A 13503-nucleotide genomic window follows, 5' to 3' on the forward strand; every position below is an offset into this window, starting at 1 on the left:
CCCGCTACATCGCAGATTTACTATTATTATTACTACTACTACTACTACTACTACTACTACTAGGGGGCTCCACCCCGTGCTCGCTTCGCTCGCCAACCCACGGGTTTGGTTTACCAGATAAACAATTTAAAGAGATTGTTATTTTCATGCGAATTGTTATATATGCATTATTTTCATATTTACTTTAAAACTTTTGTAAAAACAATATTTGTCCTTTATTTCCTGCCCCAGGCATGGTTAAATCTCTTTCTCGCGGGACTTCTAATGCTGCTCGCGTTGTGACGGGGTTTGGAAAGAGATGCGATCGGTTCAGCTGCCGTCTTGCTGCTGCTGCTGGTCAGCTGTGTATTCTGCTCGTCACGATGTGTGTCAATCACTTAAAAGCCTGTACAGCAGCTGTCATTTTGCCACTCCGTGTAGGAGTGAGGAGGAAGGGGGTGGTTTGTACCGAGGGCTGAACACACGCTAAGGAGAAGCACTCAGATCATTTGCTGGCTTGCTGCAGCTGCTGCTGGTGAGCTGCATGTTCTGCTTGTTGTTTTAAGAGCTGGCAGCACCTGAAAAGCATTCCAACAACTGCTAGGTTAGATGTCAGTGAACTTGTTTTAAATTGTTTGTAAGTAGGGCATGATGTGCAAAAGTCACCGTCTCACGGGTTTTGCTTCCTAAGGTTGTAATGTCTAGTCTTGCGTGTCGTCACAGTGTCTCTCCAAGATGATCTGGTCTCAATCACTTCGCTCATCCCCCCAGGAGGCACGCTACGCTCCTGCCACTTCGTGTCTCTCTCGCTCACGTTGTAAAGGGGGGAAGCTGAACACACGCTAAGGAGAAGTGGACGGATCAGCTACTGGCTTTGTGCTGCTTTTGCCAAGATGCCTGTTCTGCGTGTCGCTCTGCGCATCGATCATTTAAAAGCCTGTACAGCAGCTATCCTTCTGTCTCACTGCCTTGTCTTGCGTGACGTTAAAACGTCTCTCACGGGATGTCAATTGTCTTCTGAGAAGATTAAGCTTCGCTTCCCTGCCAAGATTTTCTTTTTATAATAAAGAGATGTTACTCATATCCATAGCACGACATCCACATATCATATGTGTTTACAAAGTAATAAGTTTACATGTGTTTAAAGCTTGTGGGAGGGGTATTTTAAGGCTTAAACTATAAAAAAATGTTTATTTATATTGTCTTTCTATATCGCGGATTTTCACCTATCGCTGATGGGTCTGTAACATAACTTCTGCGATAGGCGGGGGATCACACTACACCTTCATAATCCCTCACTGTAACTGCTCCTTTGCCATTAAGCAACTCAGTAGGTTGTTTCCTTTCTTCCTTTATGCAAGTCTTGTATTTTCTGAAAGTGGTTATTGTTAAGATTTTGTAGAAAGCTACATTTCACCTTAGGACAAATAAAGTACTCTCTCTATATAAATCTACCTATCATTTTTTGTTTTTGCATATTTTCACAATGAATTGCTTCAGATCTTTTGACAAACTGCAACTTTAGAAAATTGGAATTAGAGATTTTATGAATTTAAAACAAAGTTATCCAAACATCCCTGTCACAAATTTGAAAATTAGGTTGCCTCCATATTTTCAATATTTGTTTGTAACACCTTTAGCAGCAATAATTGTACCTGAACACTTCCAAGCATTGATATCAATCTGTCAAATGGCTGTTGAGGACTTTTGGCCCATTCATCTTTAACTTTTTCAGGGTGGATGTCGACTTTTGTCAAAATTCAGGGATAGAGGATGGTAATCCACTTGTAAACGGCCACAAAACTCAGCGTTACATTTTAGTTTGACTCTGTTTGCTAGAAGTAAAGTTAGCTTTGCTGATTTGACCTTGATTCCTTCTGCATGCATGAGTAGCGAAGAGCAAACAACCTCTAAAACAGTATTGACGTCCAGCAGAAGACCAAAGCAAAAGATTCTGTGGACAACGTTTTGTGTATTATTGCTGAATCGGACTGTTAACTTGCCAGACTTCGATTTTAATGCAAGTGATCTGGAGATCGAAAACGAAAGTGAGGTACCGGCATCGGCTGATCGTGGTACTGAACACATTCTTGTAGCTGATGCACTTACAGCCACGTTCGCCACATACGATGAAAAGAGGAACAAATGTGATTGTGGCGTATTGCGACTGTCATCACCGCCCACCCGACAACGGCCAGGCAGCCCCCTGCTCATTAATGTTGGCTCTCGAGCAACCCCTGCATCAGAGATGGCAAATATGCGGTTGATTTATGTGTGAAATCGTTGCTTTGTGTGCTTTTCAGAAAGCAGAGTTTTTTGGAAAAAATATTCAGCCCTTGCAGAGTTAAAGAACTTCTTTAATTCAGACACTGGTGGGTTTGTAAGTGCAAACTGCTGATTTTGGGTCCTGCCCAGGTCCTCCTGGAGAGTTCAAGCAGGACTTTGACTTCACCACTTCAAATTTTTAATTTTGTTTCCTACAAGTTGATCAGTTTGTGTTGCTTTTGTGGTTTTGGTCCTGCTGCACATCCCAAACACACTTGAGCTGCAGGTCACAGACAGATGAATGGACATTCTACGTCATTCTTATGGTGAGGGTTAATATGTGTTAGGTTTAGATGAGAGGACTGGCTACAATCAGGTGTGGCTGTGTATGTGGACAACTTTATGACTTAAATATATTAAATGGTCTCTCAGTTTGGTTCAGCAGGTCACACAATCATGGGGAAGACTACTGACTTGACAGTTGTCCAGAAAACAGTTATTGACACCCTCCATAAGGAGATTAAGCCACAAAATGTCATTGCTAAAGAAGTTGGTTGTTCACCTATGCAGGTTTTTTGGGTTAATTAGCCGAGTGGAGTGTGACATAATGAGTCTACAATATTGAACTTTTTCACAATATTGAAATTTTCTGAGATACTGAATTTTGGGTTTTCATTAGCTATAAGCCACCATCAGCAAAATGAAAAGAAATAAACGCTTGAAATACATCACTCTGTGTGTAATGAATCTATATATGACTTTCGCTTTTTGATGATATTCTGATTTACTGAGACACACCTATGTAGCTTATATTTAGATATAGATTTTACATATAAAACAGCGGTACACGGGAGATATATATAGATATATATATATTTACATTATATAAACCCTATGTATTAACCACAGCATCAACGAAAGCAACAAAGCCTAAGAGGAAGCTTGTAATATCAATGATTGAGGTGAAAATGAAAATTATCACGAAGCATGACAATGGTAGCGGCACGGTGGCGCAGTGGTAGCGCTGCTGCCTCGCAGTAAAGAGACCCGGGTTCGCTTCCCGGGTCCTCCCTACATGGAGTTTGCATGTTCTCATCGTGTCTGCATGGGTTTCCTCCCACAGTCCAAAGACATGCAGGTTAGGTTGATTGGCGATTCTAAATTGGCCCTAGTGTGTGCTTGGTGTGTGGGTGTGTGTGTGTGTGTCCTGCGGTTGGTTCCCTGCCTTGCGCCCTGTGTTGGCGGGGATTGGCTCCAGCAGGCCCCCTGTGTTCAGATTCAGTGGTCTGGAAAATGGATGGATGGATGGATGACAGCGGTACACGGGACATCACCACTCCTCACTAAGGTACAGTAAATATGCAATTTTCATTTTATTCTACAGTATTTATATATTTCATTTGTTTTCATGTTTTAATTTATTATTTAGTGCATTTAATTGTATTATTATCATCTTAAATTGTGTATTTGTGGTTTAGGTTTATCGAAATGGGTATTATTTAGTGTCTGTGAATGGATTTATTCATATACACACAGACAGATTTTTTTTTTTGTTGAACCTTACTATTGTTTGGAAATATAGAATCCTTGTGTAGCATTGCACTTTGTATGTAGTAGTTGGTCTCTCTAAAACAGTAATGTGAATTTACTTCCTAAGTATATATAATATAATACATATGACTGGATTGATCATGCCAAATACAAACTAATTATGCAAAAGATTAAAACCACAGCAAAAAAAAAAAAAAATCAATAATAATTGAGCAGAAAATTATGCCATTCCAAGAGTAGGAATTTTCTTCTTATCTAACTCTAAACTTGACATCCTGACAAAATTGGAGCACATTAAAGCTTTCTTAACACAATGCAGTTAATACAATCAAAAATGTTTATATAAGCATGAGTACCTGCACATTTTGATTTGACTTTCTGTAACACTGCCATCTGTTTTTTTGTAAACTTTACAAGATCTTCTTTTGACAGTGCATCCAACTGAGAGAAACAAAAAGTGTGAGATTAGTTTTGATTATGAACAGCAGCTACATTGTACAAAATCACTGCAGATATTTAGACTACTCAAGATTTACATAAGACCTGTCCATTTTCATTATTTTTCCAATATCACTATTCTGAGAATATACACTTTTCATTCACACAATCATTTTTTGTATTCACTGAATTTTACATGGATAGCAGCTCTGTTTTCATCCTAAGGGGGAAATTGGCTACAGATTTTTATGTCAATCAACAGCTAAACCAGTGGCCACTGAATAATATTATTTAAGCAGATTTTTCTTCTATGGCAACAGTTAAAATTGTGCTTCACTGATTGAAAAAAGTATGTAAAATTCTGGTCATTGAATACTCTTTAGCAGATCAATTACATAAACTCTACAATTCACATTTTGGAGAGAGAATCTAGGTACGATATTTAAATAGATTATATTGTTAACATTATGGTAAGAAAAAAACAGCATGATGGGTGTGCCTGGACACACTTTTATTCTACTGATTTAAAAGGTAAAGCTTTGGACAGCACAGCATAAAGATAAGGAAAAAAAGATTCCTTTAAATTGCTGACTTCACAAAAGCAGAACGAGCACATTAAACAAGGAGGGTACATGAAGGAAGGAATAGCTCTCTAATTAAAAAGTTGGCTGGAATAAAAACCAACTGCCACAAGGTAACACAGGTCCTATTTGGGCATTCATTGCGAGGTCAATAACTGAAGGAAACAAATTGTGTGACCAAGCCCAAGACTCCTCAAAAACAGAATGTAACCTGACTTTTACTAAGGTCACTGTGATCAATTATGCTTTTATGCTTCAGCTGACTCTGGGAGCTTTCACTAATTTACAAGCAATTTGTATTTTCAAATTTGTCAGAATGTATCAGATTTTTTTTTTTTGCGTTGGACACTCCATGCAATTTTAACATAAACAATCCTCTATAATGCCAATGCTTTTGCATAGATGCTGAAATATTTATTGAAAACATTTGCTCATTTGTATTCCTAGCAAGACATATGTAAAGTATATACATCTCTTGCTACAAGACAACAGAATGAGATTCTCTCTTATGTCTGTAAAATTAATGCAGTCTCACACCAAAAAGATTTAAATGATTCTTAGCTGCTGAGATCCGCAATTATTGCTTATTTAGATATATGATGATCAAACAAAACAAAAAAAACACATTTATCACAATAAACATAGCTATATATATGATGCAAATATTTCACTAAACAAAAAGAGTGGCACTTAAATGATACTCTGACAGCTGAGGTAACCATTAGTAGCCTCACAATAAATAGTTAACGCTTAAAACGCAATGAGTAAGATTAATGTTAAAAGCAAGGAGCATGTAGTATACATGCATTTGACATATACTGTACATCAGTGCTCTAAATTGCAATCATTTTGCTAACATACTGTATGCAACCAGATTTGAGTTGGTTGCGCTTTTTGTCTTAGTGTAACTAAGTTATGAGTTAACATCATAATTATTATTTTTTTTATGCTTGTTATACTACAGGTTTATGAGTAACAACAAAAATAATACTTCAGCTGAAATAAGCAGTCCAATAAAATAGCATTTTTAAAATCTAATAAGTAAGTACTTTATTACCTTAATGCCATTTGCATGGAACTTGATTTAGTGAAGCTCATACATATAAAACGTCAACACAAACACTTAATATAACAAGGACAACATTAACCTTTACTTGCCAACAGCCCCCAAACAACCAATTTCAGCACAAACACATGTCAACATATTAATCAAAATACAGAAGGTAATTCTTAAGAACAAAACGTTAAACGCACTGATCTTACAGCTGCTGAATAAGTACTTTTAGAAAAATCTTGCAATCCTGCTCTCATAAAGCCATTTACTAGACAGAAGGAAACTGAATGTGGGTGGAAGGTGTAATGTAATTGCCGGTGTAGGATTTGTTGGAAGAATATTCAGTGTAACTTACTTGGTTGAAAAGAACTAGCAACTAGATAATAATCCCTTTAGGCCTACTTTGAATCCATGTAGCTACACTATTGATGGAAGAAAATGGAGAGATTTGCAAATTTTTTTTGCAGCAACAAAGCAATGAAACTACTTGATTAAAAATTACAATGCTTTGATTGTTAACCTAACATAAGTATTCTACTGTGGTGATTTTCAAGGTGGCCAAAGATTACCACCTGTGAACCAAAATATGTAAATTGCAAGTTTATAGCATTTGTCATTTACCATATGTGCTTCTTGTTTCAGAACTAAGTCAACACGAAAAAAACACAAAATCAAGTATTATGCATGCATTTGTAATACACACGAACAAAACACCTTCAGAGATTCATTTTGCCCAGTCAATATCTACCAGGAAAAGTGGCCTTCATATGCCACAGGCAGGAAACCAATGGTGGCAAAAAAGTTCTTAAAGATGACCAAAGTTCTGGAAAGCTTCTGACAGAAGAAAATACTTCCACCTTGGAGCAAATGGTAATGAAGAGTCAAAGAGAGGCAGTGCATGAGATAAGAAATTCTATTTTTACTATTTATGGGTCAGTTGAATCCATTCTTCATGAACAATTATACATAACCAAGGTCCGTGAATGTTGACTGCCCAGAAGTTTAACTCCTGAAATGCATCTAATATTCAGTTAATTTCGGACCTCATAACATCCACTCTAAGAGGAACCACAATAATGAATCCCACGTCTCATTGTTTCTTCTATTCCCCCAATACTCTCTCTGAGTGAAGAGTATGTTACATGTGCTATTTCTGGACATGTACCATATTTAACAATAATCCACAAAAAGGAAATGTAGGAAAAAAAATACTCTTCTGCATTTCCCACTTAGTCACATCAAACAATCACTTTCACTTACGACCCATTTCTTTGAACAAAATGTGTTATAAACAGAAAAAGAATGACACCAGAGCTCCAGCTAAATGCACATTCAAGCAATTCGAGTTCTTCCTGTTCATCTGCATTTGCATTATATACACAAATACAACAATAACAGGCTATTCACCAAACCTCTATCATTTGCAATTCACATATTATTTTAAATAACAATGATAGGATTTAAAGGAACCATAGTGCTTCTTACAACTGCACCACTAAATGGCTATTATCTATGTAAAGTTTTCTGTGGAGATTTGAACAATTTCAGAAAAATTAACCCTTCATCACATTCTTCTATGGCATGTTTTCTTGTTGAACAACAGTTGGCAATCCCCTAAAATTCCCCCTTTATAATAAAAAAAGAATTAAGAAAACTATCATCACTCATTTTATTCTTCATTTACTGAAACAATTCAGCTCCTCGTAGCTTGTAGCCCGACACTCTGGAATGCATCCTTCTAGTTCCTGTTGCATTAAAATATGCAAATACACTAAAGATATTACATGTTGCTGTTAAAGGAACGATCCACACAAAAACTATATATATATTTTTAATACTTACCCTGTACTGATTGTTGTGATCAGTGAGAAACAGTTTTTATAATGTTTCAATGGGGGTTCAATACTGAACAACACACAGCAAACAATAAGAAAATAGTTCATAAAAAATCATAGTGGAGCACATACAGGAAGCCCATTCAGATAGATTGGAGCTTTTGAATTGAAGACAGGTCTCTTGACCAGTGAATGAGGGGTAGAGACAGATTTTCAATTTCAGTTCCAGGGCTCAATGCTATATGAACATGTTTACCGTTTGGGCATTACTCTCATTTTCATTCATTTAAAAACATTTTCACAAAAAATACATGAATTTTGGACAAAGTGAGCATACGACTGGATAACAGATGTGGATTATGTAACAAGAATAACTTACTGTATTTTTCATGAATGTTTTAATATCATTTGCGGTAATGCAGTATTGGCCCCCTGTGGACCAAAATTCAAGTTCACTGAATCATAAACTTTGAGATCTCTATTCTCCATTAAAAAATTGAGATTAAAATGTATTTCTTGCCCATCACCACAAATAAAAATGGGTGGGGAATAAACTAAAAATATATGTATAGTATAACATTTTTTGTGGAGAGCATCTCTTTAACATAAGACAATTTTTTTATTAAAGAGAATTAAAAAAAAAATGAAAATATTAAACCACTAACTAGTAATTTTGAAGGAAACCTTGAGAAGTTTAAAAGTGCAAGATATACACTGGGTGACTATAATATAGAAAACCAAGTAATGATTTCAGCCAATCCTGTGGGTACACTGTTAAAAAAAAAAAAAAAAAAAAAATTCAGTGTACCTGCCAAAGACTGACGAGATATTGCAATAGATAATCCAAGCATATTTAATTGCACAAAAGGTTACGCAACAGTGACAGAAGTTTACCTAATGCAGCAGAGTACTGTAATAATACTAAGCTTCCTGTGAAACACTTCGTTTTCTTCTGTAATATTTGTTAACTCTGTAATGTATTATATGTATAATGTCCGCTTCTCTAAGTCAGCTTGAACAAAGAGTAAATAATGAATAAGACTTGAAAAGTCCTAATGACAGTCCATTTCGGTTTCTATGGGATTCTTTCTTTGCAAATTACTTTGCTTAATTTACAAGTGCCAGTGTCACTTTTAACACCAAATATTTTTAAGGTATGAGCACAAAATCATAAATACAGCAGCATATCTTTTTATGAGGGTATCCAGCTTTCAACAACCAATGTTAGACAGAACAATGACCTAAAAAAAATTGGCAAGAGATTACTCAAGGAAACTAATACAGCCACAATAATGAAAAAGGGTTATAGATACACAGAATTTCTCAATTTTATATGTACCTTTGATTTTACAGTACCAGGAGTTGAAAAACCTGGAGAGTCCTGATTTTGGTCCTGCAGAAAAAAATAGAAAGTTAAAACATTACTATGTTTAAAAAAACATTTCAAAAGTCAATACTTAGAAAAATCTGAATACTTGTAGTGGCCAGTAGTCGAACTGACAATTCTGCTGTAACAGATATCAATCCATCATAGGGACCAGCAAAGGTCTTGTAAATTAATATGATGCAACAGTAACAAATGGTAAGCAAGTCTAAAAGCTACTATAAGTACACAGGAGATACCAAGGGACAGTAAGCCCTGGTGGTATAATGTATAGAGTATCCATAATCAGAAATCTCAAAAGATGCCAGATTTACAGATCCAGGACGCAGTGACAGACAAGTGGTAAGGAAACTCAGCATGAAAAATGGCATCACATAAGTCGAGTATGAGATAAGATTCAGTTCAGCTGCCTGTAACAAAATTGGCTTTGGTTTGCTTTGCACTCGGGAACTGGTCAATGCACACATCTATCAAGAGTCTCAAAGTAAAAAAACAGCCCATAACAGGCTCCAAAATCTCACACTGATACAAATTTGGTCCTACTCTTTGAAGGAGTAAAAAGCACTTTATCAATTATCCTAGTTTAGGAAACTACTCTTAACTTCAACATGTATTTAGTAAGGTGCCTGAGCTGCCCTAACTTGCTAGATGCTGCCAGAAGAAGGCAGTCAGTGGCATGCAAATCCTGGGAAAGGCTGAATGTTTTGGAAACAATGGACAACAATGAACTCATAAAAAGACATTGATTTTATATGGATGGAAATATATTTGTAATAAATCTTGTGTGTTACACTAAAGATCTATCTACTTTGAGAAGCCCTGCACTGTCAGCCAAAATGAAAGTGTTGGTAACATTATACTTTTTGGCTAAAGGGAAAAGAAAGTTTTGCAGTATTGATGATTCAGATACGTCACAACTAAGCTTTCCTCAAATTTTGCACCCAACTTTCAACGCCCTTGCAACATATGAGGTAATACACAGATTTATACAACTCCACTTGTGGTAATGATAAAGCAAGCTGAATTCATGGAAATTGGCGCACACATAAATATCACTACCCCAAGGGTGGATGAGAATGCGTGCATATGTCAATCACAAGTGATATCACGGGTGGTCATAGATGCAAACTGTACTGCAGTAGCCAGCACAAAGCTCTGAAGATAAGCAAGGCTGGATGGGTGATTGACAGAAAAGTGTCACGCAGGAACATGAAGTTCTGCATTTCATTAAGCGTTGGAACATTTACATTACACTTTACAAGCCCATGAAGAAAATTCAAGAAAGCAGCCAGAGACTAACAGGTCATTGGATTATTAGACCCTCGCAGAAGATGTGCGGGATTAAATCACATTTAGGGACAGAGCAAGCAATTCTTGAAAGAAAATTTGGAAACCTTGAAGAGTAAAAATAACTTCAGTAACAGTGCAGGAATAGCTATAGACTAGTTTCAGTAACTGTTCCTTCATGACGCGTTTCCTGTGACCATAATAGCGGGAAGGTGATTCTTCTGAAAGTACTGCAGTGGATCATTCATTGTTAAATAAAACATGTCCGTTATCTGCCTTTACTCTCATTCAGTGGTTATATCCATCCATCCATCCATCTATTACCCAACCCGCTATATCCTAACTACAGGGTCACGGGGGGTCTGCTGGAGCCAATCCCAGCCAACACAGGGCGCAAGGCACAAAACAAACCCTAGGTAGGGTGCCAGCCTACTGCAGGTGGTTATATCTCAGTTTTATAATCCTGGTGCTCATTACAGTATTATGATGCTGTTGCGAAGTAGCAACAGTTATATGCAACTTAGCGCAATATGTTACCTTATTATGTTTTTACTTCTCGTTTCAACATTATTGTTTATTATCTTTGTGGCAAACCTCAGTGTTAGTATCAGAAAACTACAGAACACCTTCATGATTGTTAATTTGCAGCACGGGGTGCCGTAAAAGTGTGATGTCATTCATTCTCAAACATGGCCTCCTATTCATCGCTTGGAGTAAGACCAGAACTCTTCATACAGGTAACTACCTCTCAAGTCCTCCTCTGGGGTAGGAGAAATTCTTGTACTAAAAATCTGATTAAGCTAATTCATAGAGGTAATTCTGATTCACTTTATAAATATGAACATGTCATGAAACTCAACTCCCAGGACCTGTGAGACTGCCATTTTGGCACTGAGTCACCACGCTCCCCAATTCTTTACCAGTGTCAAATAATTCAGGTCTATGAATACAGTCCTCGGGCAATTAGATTTCCTGTTCCAATTATTCTGCATTCAAGATTATCCAGAAGTGCCTGTTTTCCTCTTTAAAGGTATAATTTTGTCATACACTACTGATTTTCAGTATTTTATACTCTGTAACGTGTTTCTCTTTTTAGCACTTGTTACTTCTGTATAAGCATTATCTACGACATGATGCACGGTGTGCAGGGTGAGATATGGAGTTTAGGAAGTAGCAACACTACCTACCTGCTTCAGAGTCCTGAGATTGAAGTCCAGGCTGAGGTATTGGACAAGCTGATTTCACATTCGCCCTAAATTGTCTGGGATTTGCTTCTGGGCAAACCAGTTTTCCCAGCAGACCCCGTAGACTTGTGTGTTAAGTCAGCTGGAGGCTATACATTGGTTTTGTATGAGTGTGTAGGGAATTAGGTTGGAATGCACCTTGTACAGTCTTTGATCACTATGTTCTTCAGACAGATCCTGTCCCTGAACTGGATAAGCAGGATATAAGGTGATGAGTGAAGGGTGTAGATTCTAATGTATTCTGTGTCTGAATACACTGGAGACACATTGTTAAAACTATGGCTTAAATTTTTCAAAACTAAAAGTTAAGTAAGAGAACCGGATTCAGACTTTGGCCAAATTAAGAACCCTATACCATATGCTGTTTTTTATGTACTGGTCATTTAAGCATTTTCTTATAAATTAGCTCACAATTAAACTGAATACTGAAGGAGCTGCTTCCCTTTAATATTCTGTATCATATATGCCTGTGTCCGTACTGTACTGTACTGCTTATCTCTAATCTTCAGTGTTTGGATGCAATACCCAGAAAAAAGTGATTTAAAAGACTGTGGTAAAAGAAAGTTAAATATTTCAAGATATGGCAAAAATCACATTTCTCAATTTTGTTTACATGTAAACGTTTTGGCATACATTTCTGAACACAAAATAGGAAATGAAAAAGACCAATTATAAAATCGGATCAATTAGAAGTAAGACTGAACCAATTATTTGTAAAACTGTCTGGAATTAAAACCCACCGCCACATTGGTACCCAGGGACTGAACTTGCGAACCCCTACCATACACCACCGTGGCTTTCCAAGGAAAACTTGCACAACTCTGCTTTATCGACTGCCTACTACATAATATACGACGACCAGCCTTGACTTGTAAATTTTTGCAATTTTGTTTGACTTGTCTTGTATGACTTACTATATTATGCTCTTAATTATATTATTGTGAAAGAATGATGTCAAGTAAAGGCCGTTTTCCAATCGTCAGCGCTATTTTCAGAATTAAAATCTACAGAAATTAAATGTACAGCTTCCAACAAGGAACAAACCAAATGTCTCATAACAAACAAACCACTCTAGCCTCGTTTACCTTTCTGAATCCGCACTCTCAATTGTAAGCATGAGATGCTCTAACACTGACAGTTTTCTACAGTTAAGTGACTTTCGTTTTTCATACCGCGCTCCCCCGATTAAAAAACGCAACACTTAGCGTGAGACTTACCTCCATGGCTGTACACGAGAGCGTCTACGTATCTAAAATATTACAATAAGGACTAAAATAAAAAAATAAATAAATCCCAGTTTGCGGAAGCAGCAGCACGTATTTCAGGTACAAAAGCAAACAACCATAATTTCTTCCGCCTTCGTTGGAAGACGTCACGTGTGGTTGTGGTTAAAGGTTAGCGAGGCCGCCGGAAGTCAATGTCACCATAGAAATGGTGACGCCTGCCTTGCCGAGACAGGCGCATGCGCATCATGCAATATATGGTTTTATTGCAAAGAATCAGGAAGGGATAGCTTTTGCTTTGTTCGTGTTTTTTTTCTCTCATTTAGTTAGATCTATCTATCTATCTATCTATCTATCTATCTATCTATCTATCTATCTATCTATCTATCTATCTATCTATCTATCTAAGTAATACAGTTTGTAACGTGTTAAGTTACAACGTAAATGGACAGTGTTTCTGTTCTTTGCTTGGTAAATGGCATGCGCCCACTCAAATATGTAGCTCTAGATAAATACCAAGGAAAGGCACTGAATGTGCATACAGAGCAAGGGTAATCAAGTATTTTTAAATTTATTCAGTTATAACATGGCAGATATTGGTTTTAACATGCAGTCACTGTAGTTTTCAATGAGTGCTCATTGACTCAGCCATTCAAGCTTTT

The 13503-nt window shown here is 37.0% G+C and overlaps 1 protein-coding gene across 1 annotated transcript in view; it reads right to left on the reverse strand.

Annotated features, from left to right (window-relative positions):
* Positions 1-12988, reverse strand: part of LOC114650953 (GRIP and coiled-coil domain-containing protein 2) — a 107354-nt gene extending 94366 nt beyond the window's left edge. The window contains exons 1-3 of the mRNA XM_028800909.2: positions 12836-12988; positions 9043-9096; positions 4152-4236 (exon numbers count right to left, since the gene is read on the reverse strand). Of these exons, the coding sequence (XP_028656742.1) occupies positions 4152-4236; positions 9043-9096; positions 12836-12841 (145 nt within the window). The 5' untranslated portion in view covers positions 12842-12988. The remainder of the gene's footprint in view (positions 1-4151; positions 4237-9042; positions 9097-12835) is intronic.
* Between the last annotated feature and the right edge of the window lie 515 nt (positions 12989-13503).

Source organism: Erpetoichthys calabaricus, chromosome 4 (genome assembly GCF_900747795.2).
Source record: "Erpetoichthys calabaricus chromosome 4, fErpCal1.3, whole genome shotgun sequence".
In the NCBI taxonomy this organism is placed as follows: Eukaryota; Metazoa; Chordata; class Cladistia; order Polypteriformes; family Polypteridae; genus Erpetoichthys; species Erpetoichthys calabaricus.